Source organism: Gymnoscopelus microlampas, assembly GCF_963454915.1.
Source record: "Gymnoscopelus microlampas genome assembly, chromosome: 12".
Taxonomy (NCBI): Eukaryota; Metazoa; Chordata; class Actinopteri; order Myctophiformes; family Myctophidae; genus Gymnoscopelus; species Gymnoscopelus microlampas.
In genome coordinates, this window is record NC_139949.1 from 33,077,437 (window position 1) to 33,095,091 (window position 17,655).

The window sequence follows — 17,655 nt, forward strand, 5'->3', positions numbered from 1 at the left end:
TTTGTCACACTCAGAAGCACAAAATATACAAGCTCTCTCTCCCTCTCTTGTGTTTTTGCTCTGTGTCCTGAATAGGTGTTTTAAGGAGACAGTTGTTTAACTCATTTTCCCCCTTCCTTTTTCTTGAATTTAAATGTCCTTTTATAATGTGTTTTCTTTGCTTGTTTTATGAAAAGCATATCGAATTGCCTTGTGGTGAAATGTGCTATTCAAATAAACCTTCCTTGCCTCCTTCCTATCTCTCTCTCTCTGCTTTCTCACATGAACACTGGAAAATGTCTGGGGGATCAGATCGGGACATTGTCTAGTTTAGGCCATTCACACATGTAGCATGCAACAGGAGAATGTCCGTTTCAGCTGCGTTCACACATTAAGGTAAATACTCCGTTTGATAAAGTGAGGGGCGGGCCGGGGTCTGGGTAGTAGTAGACGCACACATTAGCTACTCCCACTTAAATATAACACAGGCACAACCTGAGGGAGATATGCGAGGATCAAATGCAATCTTCTTTTATTTCCTTCCACAGACCATGACAGAATGAGATACATTGAATTGCACCATTGATGCACCCACGCAAAACACAAACGAAACATCTTTCCTACTATAGTAGGCCTAATGTAGACAACGAGCTACGACGTACTTTTAATTGAAACAAGCCGTCCTCTGAGCTTGAAAGATGGCAGTCTCAACTCAACTCAGAGAACATTGGTCTCTATAACCCACTGTGGAGGGAAGCGTCAGGTGTCTAGGCTACTGCAGTAGCAAAGAGATGACGTTATGTTTGATCAGTGAATATTTCCAACTCGAATAAAAAGCAAAATGATTCAACTGCTTTCCAGTTCTCTCACTCTCCAAACACCTCGGGAGGAGGGGAGGCTCCACCCGTCGACAATAGAAGCATCATCAACACGTCCACACGCTGAATGTAGATTCACCGGACAATCACTGCGTCCAGTCACACTTCTAGTGGTATGAGCCAAATTGGACATAACTCAAGAGTCCTGCCAGCATGAAGTCCGCTGCATGTCCGATCCTACTGAGCCGGAATGTTGCGTTCATGCATACAGCCCCTTCGTTTAAAGTCTGGAAAACTTCCATGATACAGTACATGTCTGAAAGTGACTTCTCTCTCAAACACACTCACACACATGCGCACGCGCACGCGCACGCGCACACGCACACGCACACACACACACACACACACACACACACAGTGCAAACCTGCAAATACCATCAATTCAGAACCAACTGTTCTCAAAGCAGATGCATTTCATTTATTTTTGCCTACTATATCAAAAGCAGCAGAAATATCTACTGTAGCTAGTAGCCTATATTTTCAGCTCAACTTCAGATGGCCAATAACAGCTTATGTCACGATATCACAGATGATACATTGTATTCAGCTGCATAGCCTATATCACATCATTTGATTCAGCAACATATGTATTTTGTCTGATCATATTGCAACTGCATTGTACAGGGATGTGAATTTGCCAAATTCAACTAACATGCACACACACATACAGTACACATGCATCCATATTATCATCTGATAAACATGGCTGTTTCAAGGTTTTCTTCTACTGTACTATCAGGTTTAGCAGGATACTGCACAAGACGGGGAAACTGGCAGGATGCGAGTCCCACAGCAGAGGCTCCTGTGAACACACACTGTTACACTGATAGATGGCTAAGGCACCGGGGCACCACTGAGCCTTTTATTAAACACAGCCTGTATGAACTCAGCTCCCACGGAAGTCACAAACTGCTCATATTTGCCACTATTTCATTAATATTTAGACTTCCACAAATGTGTTTGATGATAGCTAGAGCTTACAGCAGTTGACAGAACAGACTAATGCACATCTGAGAGTGATTCAAGGAAAATAGAAGAGAATCCTATGAAGGAACTACATTATGGGTAATAATACATTTTAATTTTGTCCCATCCTATTGCAATGGATGGCACATGTCCTCTGAAGTCAAATTAGTTTGGGGTTCTGAATTATGTTTCCCCAAGTTTCCCTTTAAAGTGTTTCTCTATCCATCTATCAGTTATGTAATTTAGAGTTGCATAACATTTCAACTTCTTCAACTTCACTTTCATTGCCACATCATACGTTTACAGGATTTCATTTATACCTTTAAATATTTTCATTTTAAAATAACTTTGTGGCACTTAGTATATGTGCAAATCATGCATGGAGTAATTTCTTTATGGCATAAGAAATATAACTTATACAGTAATATTGCAAGTTGGCAAGGTTGTTAAGATCCTACATAGACTTCTACCAATCAACGGTATGAAAGTGCACCAGAGCTCTTAAAGGTGTTTGCATGGTCCAGTTAACACCAGATGCTAGCCCTTAGCTAACTTACTGAACAACATAATGCAAGGACCTCCGAGGAGTTAGCATGGTCCACTTAGCACCAGATGCTAGCCCCTTATCTATCTTCAGCCAAAAAAATTAGGCATTAATTAGTTCCAGTGACATGCCCAGGCCACCACCATATTTGCTACAGCAATGGTTCCAAAACATTTTAGTTCAAGTTCCTTCTTTTTCCTAATTTATGGAATTCCTTTTTTATTTATTTATGAAATTCTTTGGGGGAAAAGATATTCATGAGAATGTAGAATTTTGGGGGGGGGATTACCTTGCTATTTATTTTGAAATAATGATAATTAAAAGCAAAATGTAGGAAACAAAAGATTAAAAATACTCGCAACCCATAAAAACGGGTCCGAAACCCACAAATGGGTTGCTACAAATGTAGCACACTGTTTGGGAAACAGGGTGCTACACAGTATGTAATGAGCACAAGCCAGGAAACAAAAAATGATGAACCTCGCCTTTAAATGTGAGCTGTTAAAGTCAGCTTTAATGTCTGATACTGAGACATAAAAAACGTAAAATGAGTTACTCTAGTCCATATTATTGCGTCATAGCATTGCCATTTTTATTTAAGTGTAGCAGTATACTGCAGAACTACCACTTTAACTTGAGAGTGACACATCCACACTCATCAACCACACACAATGGCACAATTGTGACTTTATAGCTGCTGTGAACACATTACACTAACTGGAAAAGAATATATCTTAGGCCTTCATGGCCGTTTCCTTTTTTCGAAAAAAGGATGAGCTTGTCAGAGGCTTCCATCATTTCTCATTCATTACCCTTTTAATCCTTTAAAGCTTTTACTATATTAAAAGCTCTCTGGCAGCCCCAGGTATATTAGAGGCTTTTTACATCCTGCCCCTTGTGTCTCTGATGGAAAGATAGCTCTGTTACCATCAGCAAACACACACACACACACACACACACACACACACACACACACACACACACACACACACACACACACACACACACACACACACACACACACACACACACACACACACACACACACAGCATTATATGAGGATTCAATTCATTACATCACGACAACTTTGAAGTTCTAATATTGAGTTTGAAGTGATGTATTATTGTCTTTGCCAAGCTGACACGCCTAGACTACATTTTCACCTCTGTCCGTGTGTGTACAGACACACACACACACACACACACACACACACACACACACACACACACACACACACACACACACACACACACACACACACACACACACACACACACACACAGTCAAACATAAGTCTATACATTTAATATATTAGTGTGCAGGCAGTCGGGCTGGGCCCCACACTCATTAATCCTTTGTGGTTTGTGATCTGGGTTTGTGATCTCAGATTCTGTGTCATGCTTGCGAAGATAAATCTATAGAATCACAGGAGCAGACTCACACCAGCAAATTTGATGCAATATCATAAATGGTTTATCTTGACGAAAGTGTCTAAAACAATTAACCAGTTACAGTCTGTCACTGGAAACGAGCAAGTTCATAGTTTTTGGCGTGCTAGGCATGTCCTAAAACCAAAGTTATTACGAGGGGGAAATGTGGAACCCTGCCAACAAAATGACCTAGAATAGCCTTTGTATTGAATGAAAGCGGGTCAGAGAGCAACTGCGGATCGGTAACTGCGGTTTGGTTCGACAAGAGAGAAGTTCATGGAAAAAGGGCACTTTCTACTATGAAGGCAATCGGGCATTTGCCTGGGCAAGGCTTAGTTTGTGTGCATGTGTCTGTCTGCAGAGATAGTTCAGAAAGAGCAGTTACGGGCTAGCCGGGTTCAACTCATTATTCCATTGTGGTCTGATGAGAGGACGGTAAGCAAGTGATAAGGTTTTGACTGTTGGATTCACTGCAGATGGTTTTGTCAAGCGAGCCTAACATTCTCAGTCCACGACAAGCCTGGCAACCCCTAAAGTTGAGGAGTTATCAATGGGAGAGATTGGAGTGTATAGGTGATAACACTAGAATGTGTATTCCACTAGCATTGCCACTGAACTGCAAGGCATACAATTTTCCAGAATCTTACACACCCTGCCAGGTGCTGACTAATAGCTGACCACAAGTTAAACCTTCATATAACATATCACACAGTATCTGCATCCAATAAACCTTAGTGCAGGTGCTAATGCCTTTTCATGACCACTTGGGCTGCCATAGCTGAATGGGTAGAGAGGCCACTTGAGAAACAGAAATGTCCCAGGTTTGATTCCTGGCCCTGGCAATATGTTGAGGTGTCCCTGAGCAAGACACTCAACCCGTAACTGCGCACAGCCTGATTGCCTGAGCAGCAATCAGCTGGGTAAAGCTGAAAACTGAAATACCCTGTGGGATCAATAAGATGTAATTTTATTTTTTATTTTAATTTGGGTTTTTAGTAAAAAAAAAAAGAAGAAGAAAAATATAAGCTTTTAAAGCACAATAATCAAATGAATTTACCCCAAACGTATGATAATGATCCTTGGGATCAAGTGTTAAAAGGCTGCATGTGTGGACACGTTCCACAGCATATTGAAAATACAGCATTTGACTTTGTCTCAGTCTGTTAATCTGGCTTTCTGGTGGGCTTTGACTGACACAATGACAAATCGCTATTGATTGATCATTGTCTGTCTGTCTGGCTCCACTTCTGATGCCCTTGGGGTAGTCTGACAGAGTAACACTCGTGCGTGGGCTTTTTAAACTTTGTGATTTATTTTAATCAACAGCCTTGCATTCCCACTACGCTCTCCATGCCTCCTCTCAGCACATCATCACTGCAGCGCTTCCGTCCCTTATTATAACTACTCAGGAGCTGTCCCAATTCCATCAGCAGCCAGTCACTCTGATGATTAGCACAGGCCGCTGGTGGCCTGGAGGTCACATTGTTGTTTGTGGGGGTTCGTCTGAAATAGCACTCAGCTGCATGTGTTTAACTAAACAGACTGGAGATATGACAACTTGACTGGCTGCCTAACTGGGTGTTACTGGATACATTGAAAGCAGCTTCCTACTAATATTTTAAACAATAGACCATCAAACATTAGGAACATTCTTGATGCTGCAACAGTGATGTCAAATAAAACATAGAACACGCCCTAATTTAACAGCCAAGCATTACAGACCAATCTAATAATGATTTTTTCCCCCCTCTTCTTCTGTAAATTAGGTTATCACCTCTGTGTCAAATGTGTGTCAGGAAAGACAATTATTTCAGGAAATAGAATTTCGACATGGCTAAAAATGACACACTGCACTGATATGCGGTGGGTTTTGTCATTTCCACCTATAATGCATGCAAGAAGAAGCTGCCACCAAATCATCCTGGATTACTGGTAACCTGGCATGTCACTGCTTCTGTCAACATACAATGCCGGATAACATCTACAGCTGCAAGAATCTGCAAATATATACTTGCTGGAACCGGGGGGAAAACAGTTTGACAGTGATGCAATGTAGTTGTGAACCGTGAGGCAAGTTTACTGTAAGGCAAACCGTACTGGAATTAATGGCAGCCGCAAGAAAAACATGCTTCTGTTAAAATAGCTACATTTAAGTATGCGGTGGGTTTTGATGTTATGTTAATGCACAGACAACGGCACTGATAAATATTATCTGCTAGTTATGGAGTTATTATCTCACTGTTAGTGTTTAGACATTTTTTTAGACTGTTTATTTCCTTTTCTTCTTCTTTTATTCATGAAAATAGACATTCATGACAATCCCCTTTTGTATTTAAGCTCCTGTCAGATGAAGTATGGTGTAAGCACAGTAGTGATGTATACATGTATGTCTGCCCGACTTAAATTATGCATCTTTTTTTTTTTTAAATATGCAACCATTCTGCCATAGCTCTGGTATTCTAGGTCACTTTGATGTTTAATGTTCCTTCAATTATCATTTAAAAATATAGACAGCTTAAAGTCCAATACAATTGATTTTCTCCCCCTTGCAGCTACTATTACTAGCCTGACGGGCATTCTACACCTATATCTGCAAGCTGCCTGTATAGCCTTTTAGAAAATTGTGGGATATACTGTGTGAATTGGACTAGCTTGCCATTCCTTCAGAAGACCCCTACATGGCTGTCCACTCCCTCCCACTCGTCCCGCAGCATTGCATATAAGACAAAGAATTGTGCTGAAAAGATTCTGGAGGGACCTTTGTGGGTCCTGATGGAGTCATATGATTATGCAGCCCTGTAGCCCTGATGCAGCCCTGTAGCCCTGATAGTCTGAATTACAGAAGCAAGAAGGCCTCAGGGCAGGCAGCGTTGGCTTTATTCAGTTCCCCGGTTAATCACGTAAGCCCTATTGTATAATTTGGATATTCAGAAATGGCCAATATACAGTACAAACTCAAAAGTTGTCGCGTTGTGACACGTTGAGTCTTTTTTACATTTTGAAAGAATTTGAAAATGTTATAATAGGAATGCCAGTTTTAAAGTGGTAAAAGCCAAGCCCCAGGCAAGGAAGCCCATTGACATCACCAACACAGTGCAGTGAAACAGACACACCGAGTACATTTAACAAGCAAAACAACGATGAGCTATTTCCATTTTGGAAAACCAAGCTAAAGAGAAACTGTGGGTTATCAATAAATCATCTCTGCTTGTAACTCACTTTAATGCACCCAAACACTGCAAGCATACATGCAAACAGTTCTGATTTGTGGACCGATTTGTGCATTATTTAAAATAACTTCCACAACCACTTATGCCCTATATACTTTTCCGTACAATTACAAGCTGTATTGTGAGATTGTAGATATGCTATTTTCAAAAGATTTCGAACATTTCAATTTTAATACAGATACATTTTTGAAACATTTTGGCTATAATGCTTGAAAGTGGTTAACCATAATGGGCTTTTCACGGAAAGTGACTAATTCAATTTCAATGAGAGACGAGCGTTCAGCGTGGGCAAAATGACAGGCACAGTGACAAGCAGACAAGTGAAAATTGTCATGTGCTCGTCTCACGCACCGCCTGTGCTTTTTGTACGTGATGCATTACGTTGAAAGACGTCTAATGACATGAGGAACACTGTGCGACCTCGCCGATCATAGCGAGAATGTAGGCGTTGTGTCGCTCCTCATGTGAAAATCCCTAAATCTTTTTCCAGGACATTGGTTAAAAGCCAGAAACATGAAACAGCGGGTGCAAAGAAGCAGAGAGTTGGTGCTAATGAAAAGACAATTCAACAAAGAGAATGCAGATGGGAATAAACCCCACACAAAAATAATAATAGCTTATATCCATCAATCCATGTGCCTTGTACAGAGAAGGCAGGAGGCATGTTTTCCCTTTCATTTTTTGTGTCTATCAGGCCCAGCTCAAGCCAAACACACATCCAGAGTGGGTGAGGGGGGTCAGTGCTGGTCACACCAGGCACATATAGCAGCTATAACTCTCTATGGCATGAGTTCACAGACCGGTTGAGCAAGGAATCACAAGGGGAAATGTCTCTTACTCAACTCTCACGGTGGGCATTAAAGCATACACCACACACACAAGTCATTAGGTCACATTTTCCCTAAAGGCTCTCTTTAAAAAAAAAAAAAACATTCACCCGTTCAGGTCCATTTGGTTACATTTGAGTTACAAATGGATAAATTAACACTGAGGATTTTACTGTGCAGGAAAAACACTATTCTACAGGACTTTAAAACTCTATTCATGAGCAGATATGCTGCATGAATTGCTAGATATTGAGGGGATTTCAAATCAATTGTTCTGGTCTGACTACTTCGTATTTCTAGAAGTGGATGAAAGGAGGCGACGTCTATGTGTGCGTGTGGCTATGTGTGCATATGAGTGTTCGTTTATATGCGCGCGCGTGTGTGTGTGTGTGTGTGTGTGTGTGTGTGTGTGTGTGTGTGTGTGTGTGTGTGTGTGTGTGTGTGTGCATCTTGTTCATGGCAAGAATTCAGCTCAGTTTAGCACATAATGGAAACGTGAATCGCCCAGAGCCTCTCTCTCCCTGTGTGGGGGAGAGAGCTGGCTGGGAGCGGCCTGTAGCTCTCCAAATCTAAACAGAGATGGGTGAGAGTCAGCTAGGTTAAAATCCTGCACTCTTTCTCACAGTCCCTGGAGCACTGCTGGCCCATACATAACTCCAACAGGTCACCTAAACAGGTCTTCTCAACAATCCACACATACTTGGATACACATGTGTGTATATATACACCCAAGTATGCATGAATCAGATGAAAACACAAATAAATTATCTCTCTTTTGCTCTCACTCTAGTCTAGTCTTCTCTCTCAATCTCTCCACATAGATACACACACACACACACACACACACACACACACACACACACACACACACACACACACACACACACACACACACACACACACACACACACACACACACACAAACATGTTTCTATGAAATAGGTAATGTCATGTTTCTCTGATGATGATGGATGGTGGTCTCACTTCTTACATATGGGCGGCGCTCTATGTGTGACCCCCCCCTCCACCACACACACACACACACCATAAAACACAGTGATACCTTCCCCCTTACACAAACACGCACCTCAAGGGGACTGCACAATACTACACCTCATTTAGCCCCAACACTATTCTCTCCAGAGACCATTATTCAAAAGGCTGATGGATATCAAAAACAAAATATATATTGTTAATACTTTCATTTTTAAAATAAGATTTTTATAACCCCAGTTGTGGTAATATCCACCTCGAGATCATAATCCTGGTCACTGCAAAGTGACAGTATTGAGTTACCACAGGCCTTAGGGCTTGCCCAAAATTGCATACAGTGCATACATGCGCACGCACGCACGCACGCACGCACGCACGCACACACACACACACACACACACACACACACACACACACACACACACACACACACACACACACACACACACACACACACACACACACACACACACACACACACACACAAAGCAAAATCCATTAAAAACATAATTCAGCAAAAACATTGAATCGGCAAAACGGCCCACGCCCTCCACAGCAGAGGCCATGGTTGGATTCCCAGCTGTGGTCCCTCCGGCTTGGCCGGGCACGCTGTGCATGTTATGCTGAAACTCCTCGCTGTCAGATGAAAAGAAGCAACTGGTGACTCCATGTATATCAGAGGAGGCGGGTGGTGATCAAACAGTTCGGTTAGCTGGACCGCGGACTGCAGTCACAGGGGGAATTGGCAACAGCTAAACTGTCCCAAAAATGGGGTGGGGGGGTCATGAAAACATAGAAACTGACAAGACTTTGACTTACATGCTACTTCTAGAGAGGCATTCCGGCTTACTGCCTCCCCCAGGTAGTTGCGGGCCACACACACGTAGCTGCCGTCATCGGGTTTGCTGCGTCGTCCGTGGACGATGCGTAGGAAGAAGAGGGAGCCGCTGGGTAGCAGCATGCGGTGAGAGCGGGGGTTGTCCCGGTCCGTCTCCACGCGCTCCCCATCTTTGTACCACTCCACTGTGGGGGGAGGACGGCCCTCCGCCTTACAGTTGAGGGTGGCCGGCTCCCCTTTGGACACGATGAGGTCAGAGGGGTGTTCCGCGATGCGGGGCGGGGAGTCCTCCTGGCGAAGACGAGATCCTGAGGGGAGAACAGATGTTTTGAGTGACCTGTAGATCCAGACACCCATAATGTCCTCCAAAATGATAATCGTACAAATATATATCAACTAATGAAGCAACTCTAAAACTGCATGCAAGCATTTGAAATTATTGATAAACAGCAAATGTAGAAATAAATCTCATCTCTGACTGCAACAGCATTGTCACTGTCTATACTGTGCATACACAATATACTACAGTCCACTGTACAGTAAGTATGTACAGTAAGACCCCTCTGACATCACAGTTATGAAAAACAATGATCATCACATATCACTGAGATGAGAGGCCAACATGACTGTTCTCCATATATGACATCATGATACACAGGCTTTCATATTCATAGACCCAGAGAGCCATTACATCTCATTAGCTTTTTCTCATTAGTTTTATTAGCACACTGAATCAGGAGTTGATATAAAAAAATATGTCTCAGTGGGGTGTATAACAGTTATTGTTATACAGCATTTTCAGCACATTTTTAATGTGAATTTGTCTCCACTTCCTCTGAGATCTCTCCCTCTTTCTCTCTCTCTCTAAATGCATGTATTTTGCCATGAGCACATAAGCAGCAGTGTCCTCAGAGTGTCTGCCAGGTAGGAGCTGAAGACGGTAAGACAGACCCCACAGCAGCTCACATTGGGAAACACATGCTTGATGCCATTACCCACTTCCACCCTCCACTGCCTCCAACCTCTTCAGCCTAATCTAGAACCGTATCCGTCAGCATCTTATAATTCATTCATTGCATTACTCCCAGGCTGACAAATGGAATATAACAACACCCTTATGTATTTCTGTGCAAGGGAATTACATAAACACACGGGCTGTAATATTGATTGCTATAGCCTGTTAATTATTTCTGCAATACCACATGAAAAGTGTTTGAGTACGTTACTGCCCTGTATTTTACTCTTTTTTTCTGTTGATGAATGCAACCACGAATATGAAGCCAATGTTGTTTGGTGTAAAAATGATGTAAATAAAGACAAAATGAACTCATTAAATCAGATTATGTCAACCGCTATGGACATACATTTGTATGAGGACGTGGACGCTCTAGTCTGCTGGTGGCTTAGTCGAATGTCATTCCTGCCTAGTTCAGAGCTAATTTAATTCAATGAAACTAAACTTGTGATCAAAGAGTCATCAACAATCTTTTTATTTTTTTGCCTTGAGGATGAAAACGATTATGGTCAATTTAACTTACTGAAATGGCAATTTTTCACAACATTCAACAGTAAACAGCAAAATACACAGTAGTGTTCATTTATCAATTTGTAACTGAGAGTGTACAAATGTATCGGAGTACAATTATCACTATATTTCTCCTGGATTCTACAACCTCTCTCACACACACTGAAAAGACACCCCTGGCTGGTACAGAGACTTGATTCTGAATCAAACTGTTTGGAAACATTGTGGCCTGCAAATTCAATTGGCAAGGTTTATATCCAGCAATTCTGAAATCAGGTATGCACAACAGCTCAGTGCTTCCATTTCTAGACCCACAGAGGGGGACACTATTAGATTTAAAATGTGATATTTATACAGTTTTATGCCCCCGACAATCCAGGCAGTCCAATTAGTATTTGTGCACATGCGTAGACCTCTGAATGCTAGACACTGGAGAATGAGTTTCTGAATCTGAGACGTTTGCAGTACCTACATCTTGGAACTGCCCACCTGCAGATATGAAAGGAGACTGACGTTTTGCACTTACTACATGACCAGGACTTGTTTATGCAGGCCTTTATCATAGGAATACGTTAATAGATAACTCCCTGGGGCTATCACCCCAAACCACAGTGAAAGATTACGTATCTAAATTGGCTTGATTACCCTATAGGATTGTTTTTTGTCGATAACATTTACGTTCATCTGCACAAAATAAATGAACAGAATGGAAACACTCAGCCATCGTAATTGATAAGTACCTCTATGCAGCCACCTATCCACTGTGCCAAATGACAGCCTGTCTCACTTGTTCTCTAATTGCTTAGTCACTCATTCCTCACTGTTTAATGGGCTTAATGGAGGACTGTAGGTGTTTAACTCCGTAATTTTAACAATATCGGAAGAGACTTATCAGCTAAGAAGACATAGTTGATCAATAAACTAAATAAAAGCAACCAAGATAAGTGTCTAAAAAGAGCTGCTCTCATTTAATTAGTCTTCTAATATATGGCTGCTCATAGGTTTGCCAAAAGATTGCCGTCAGTCGTATAGCACACTAAAAACTGACAATTATGGCCATCCATAACTTAAGCTTCTTCGAAAACACTCACGAAACAAAATGCTAATTTTTTAACTAAGTGAATGGACAATAAAATAAAACTTTTCTCTAGATCGACAATATTCCCATCCAATGCAATTAGCTATAACTTTTCTCCAAAGTACAGCATTGCACTATACCCAGAGTCCCAGACAGGTATATGCCTGGGAGTAAAAATGTCATTGGTACAGTACACTTGACAGAAATTGAGCAGCAGTCAAGTACAGTGAAAATGAAACTATATGAAAACAGTACCTCCTACGCTCTGACTGTCACATCAATTTAGGCTTATATCAGCCCAGTTCCATTCACTTGAGCAATTTAACTGGCAGCTTTCAGGCCAAGTTCATCATTCAGCCATTATTAATTGGCTCTTTATTGGACAATTAAGAATGACTGAAAAAAGATATACTATATACAGTGTACATATGAAACATTAACATTTCTGTGCTTAGATTTAAAAGCTATTAAGTCTATCCATATATATAACTGTCATGTTTCCTATTAATATGCATGAGATTGGTCTAGACTGACAGTCCTCCTCAAACAATAACTTAAATCCTTCCAGTCAGGCAGGTGTCCAACATCTGAATTGCCACAACTTCTGGAATGCCTCCATTAAGCAGGTGTCCATCATTATAATGAGTGGAGCTGGTACTGCCTGCCTATGGGCACATTATATCGCGCACCTACTGTATGCTTCAAATTTATTTAAATGTATCCCATTAACTAAATGACATCTATTTGGAAAAGAATAAAGAGATGGAAAAAAGGAGGGAAAAAATCATGAAGAATATTCTTATCCTGAGTAAATTTAAATTCAAATTTAAAGCATGGAAATATTCTGTGACTAAAATAATAATACTGTGTACCTCAAGGCCATTGCCTTGAGGTACACAGTGGGCCCTCTATTTTATTGTATTTGTTTACTCTGTTCCGTTGAAATACGAGCTGCATGCTGCTAATGTCAACACAGAAATGTCTACCATGTACGACATTGACCGTTGTAGCTAGAGGGAATAAGGTAAGGATTTGACCGACACTAGTAATCAGTAACAGACAATTTTTTGTTTTTGTTTCTCAATAGCACTGAGCCCATTGTATTTGTTTTATATCAGGGGAGAAAAGTCCAGGGACAAAGAAGGGTGGAGTCACAGCAATCACAATCTAGTGGATGACTTTAAGATGAAATCCCGCAGGGAGGTAGTAAAGAAAATCACCAGAAGACCATGACTGCTTCAGGTTAAGAGGTGTCATTTTGGCATGCAGTGTCAGTCTGAATTCGCATTATAACTGTTCCTTCCGCTATCATGATGAGTGCGGTGCATACAATGAAAACATTGGCTTGGATGTTACAGGAAAGGGGTGTGAGTTAGAGCCTGCATGTCACAGCATTATCAAGATGCTAAATACTCTCTCATACTGTAGATGCCCTGTGGAGTTACAGTTGTAGGACCATGACACTTCTAGAAAGCTTTTATCCAGGTACCTAGGGAACACCACCCACTGTATTTATCTACTCTCAGAGTCCATAGAAGTGCTGGTCACCACTCCAGTTCTACACTGGTGCTCCACCTACAACAATGTTCTACACTTTGTTTAGACATAGACCTTAACCATAGATACTTAGATAGACCATAAAACAGGGAATATCTTCACAATACAGCTAGAATGAACAGTAGGTGCTTTTACAAATACAGGTACATACTGTAAGGGTGCACACATGTGTAACCTGCTGACAGTGCTTTCTACCGCTGTCAAGTTTCAGTACTATACATAAGCATATTTTCCATGGCTCATGAGACATGTTAGATATAGGACATAAGGTCTACCATCTGCCTGTCAGCAACTCCTTGAGCTAGGCCATACAGACAATAATTATAACCACCAGACTAGCATTCGTCCAGACATAGTGATGTGATGTCTAAACATTGTGGATTAACTATAAGTTGGATAAACATTCACATACATACATATATATATATATATATATATATATATATATATATATATATATATATATATACACATACACATACACACACACACACACACACACACACACACACACACACACACACACACACACACACACAAACAAAAGTTGTAATGTGACTATGTCAACCATGAATATTTGTCAACAGGCGAGTGAAAACATGCTATTGCAAAGCAATAGGCTAGCTGATGAAATGATGGGGAACTTATACAGTGGTTGTATTCAGTCACAGTCTCAGGAGGAAACAAACAGCACGACCCTAAAGCACAGTGTAACCCACTGGTTCTCAACCTTTTCAGGCCGTGACCTCCCCCCCATATTTCTTATAATCATATTTGAACTGGGGTCCCCCAGATAAATGCTAAATAGCAGATCTACAAGCTCACAACCCCTCCCGTTGCGAGGCGTTGTGAGCTTGTAAATCGGCTATTTTCAAATGTTTCTTATATTATGTGACAATTTGGCCATAGTTTGACCAGTTTTTACAGTAGGCTATAGTTTGTTGATTACTTTTGATGCTGTAATGGTAAAAAAAAAAGGTATTAAAAAGGTCTTAAAAGTCCTTAAATTGTCACTTCACTGTCACCTGGGGACCCCCCACAATCATGTGGGGACCCCCCTGGGGGTCCCGACCCACAGGTTAAGAACCACTGGTCTAACCTATCTCAATGTTGACTTAAGATTCAAATTGACCAGCAGTGAATCGTCCAGTGTAGTAGCCACGCTTTTGCACCAAACAAAACACAAGAATTCACGAGAAACCCCATACAAAATAGATTTGGTGTAACAGTAGCCTACACACTATCGTCTGGGCGCATGCACTTGACGCACGCATGCAGCCACTGAGCTGGCACGAGTATTGCGTTTAATAAGCTTTAGATCAATGAGTGTAAGTGTTATTTGCCATAATAATAAGAAACATTGTTGCCCATAAGTCATTTTAATCACACGCACTGTCATTAAATGTTTCGATGAAATTAATATCCTACACATGGACCCCAACGGAAACAAGCCATGGTGCTTTCCTGGGTTTAATCCTTGTAGCATCCTTTGGAATATAGAATAGAACTGTACTTTCTGTGCTCTTTTTGCAAACTGTTAATAAAGTATTCAATCAATCAATCAAATAAATCAACCAACCAACCAATCAATCAATCAATCAAAACGCGTTTGTAAACTTACCGTTGGTTTGGGTATACAGCAGTCCACAGAGAAACACAAACCGTAGGGGACCCATACTGGCATATTGGCCCTGTAAAGCTTATCAGCACATCAATTCCTCTTTTCCCCCAAAAAGCAACCGATCCCTTCGAATTGTGCGACTATACAAGCGACTTTAACGGGTTCAAGTTTAATGCACTGTATCAACGCGCCGAGCGATCAGACCATCCACTACAACACATGTCCATTCAGCTCATCCAAGAGCGCGCCGGTGGAGCAGTCAGTCAGTGTGATCGTCGACAGACACGTTGGGATTTTCTGCAGTCACCAATTGTAACAAATTGCCGACGTCTATCATCAAATATTCCCGTTACTAATGATATGATGCCGCACCGACCTGGCCGTATCTTCTCATGTTGTTTTACCGTGTCTCCGACTGCAGGGAAACGCATCCATCCTGATGCGGGACAAGTTGTAGAGGCTGCGAGCAGAAAGGTGCCTATAGGATTCAATCAGAGGTGAATAGCTGCGCAGCCCCTCCTCTTTATTCCACTGCCCCGGGAGAACAATTTATCACATATCACTCATTTTTGTACCTACTAATTCTGCATAACCGCAGCATTGGATCAAGACTATCATAGACGTATTTTATCGAAATTGATTTTTTTATTATCTACGATAGTCTTGGTTAGCACCCCCAGTGCGTCCTGCACTTTCACCAGTAAAGCTCGTACTTCTCCGTACATTTACAAAAAAAATAATATAAGGAACTTACACGGTTTCCCCAAATGTTAACTCATGCTTCGGAGTCTTTGTGCAATGTAATAGTCCGTATTTGTCAATAAAGAAGTGTTTTAATCCCGCCTGTGTCGGATTCTGTCGGAAGTTCCCGCCTCAATGCGCGGTAGTGACGGGGCGTATCTGGTGAAAGCCGGAATTACACTCAATGTAAACAGGAAGTAAACAAGGGGGGAGGGTGGCGTTCGGCCACAGACTCGATTAAAACACATATCTATTGAAAAATACGGACTAATACATTGCACAAACACTCCGAAGCGTGAGTTAACATTTTGGGCAACGGGGGAAGCACCTTATATATTTATCTGTACATGTACGGAGAAGTACCGGCTTTACTGGTGAAAGTGCAGGACGCACTGGGGGGTGCTAGCCAAGACTATCGTAGATACGAAAGTAAAAGTCAGACTCGATAAAATACATATATGATAGTCTTGATCTAAGGCTAGCATAACCGTATAATAACGCTAATCGATATTGTGAGTAGAGTTTTTTAAAATTTTCTTTCGTATTCCATGCTGCAAGTTAAGACAAATAACACATAGGCTTTTTTTTTGCCTGAAAGCCTGTCTCAACATCTGTTGGAATGAAACTCATTTTGTTGTCGATTTGTTGACAGTTGTGTTGTAGCTACAAGCATCCAGTAGGCTACAGGCTGCATAATTAGAATGCCATCATCCATTTTTGAATCCATCACATTGAATAATGTGCTAACAGCAGTAGAAACTGTAACCACATCACCCAATGTGATGGATGAAGCTTTGTTTTAAGTTTCTCCAACAGTTGTTGATGATGATGATGGTCGTGATGATTACTAATGTTATTAAAATGATGAACTCGATGCACCCAGCTTTAAAAATCAATGCACTTATGGGAGGAGGCACAGCCATTTAATATAATTGACAATCGTACTTTATCTTTTTGTTTTTCCACAAAATTGAAAATCAGGTAATGTTTGTTTGTCATGCTGGTGCTTTACAGATGTGTCCCTCTCCACCTCCACTATACTTCTGAGTGCACTTTCCTCACAGGAAAAGATTGGAGTAGATAAATATTGGATTAGTTCTGTTCTCAATAGCAAGGTTGCTCTTAATGGGGAAATGTCCCTGATACACAGGCAGTTTCTCATTCTCTAAACAACAGCTGTGTTACATTCTGCATAGACATTGCTGGCAATGTTATTGGGATTTTGTATCAATTAAATGCAAGGAAGTGTCAACCTTACACTAATGACTAGATAATACTGCACTGCTAAATCCTAAGTGTTAATTTAACTCAAGCCTCAAGGTAGTAATGATAGAATTGCCAGTGGACCTGCTTGTTTATAAGCAACACACATCTCTCTCTCTCTCTCTCTCTCTCTCTCTCTCTCTCACTGTGTGTGTGTGTGTGTGTGTGTGTGTGTGTGTGTGTG

General features: G+C 41.3%; 1 protein-coding gene across 1 annotated transcript in view; it reads right to left on the bottom strand.

Annotated features, from left to right (window-relative positions):
- Positions 1 to 15,531, bottom strand: part of LOC311057303 (roundabout homolog 2-like) — a gene marked incomplete at its 3' end in the record, with an annotated part of 108,851 nt that extends 93,320 nt beyond the window's left edge. The window contains exons 1-2 of the mRNA XM_084074258.1: positions 15,468 to 15,531; positions 9,668 to 9,994 (exon numbers count right to left, since the gene is read on the bottom strand). Coding sequence (XP_083930384.1) covers positions 9,668 to 9,994; positions 15,468 to 15,522 — 382 coding nt within the window. The 5' untranslated portion in view covers positions 15,523 to 15,531. The remainder of the gene's footprint in view (positions 1 to 9,667; positions 9,995 to 15,467) is intronic.
- Between the last annotated feature and the right edge of the window lie 2,124 nt (positions 15,532 to 17,655).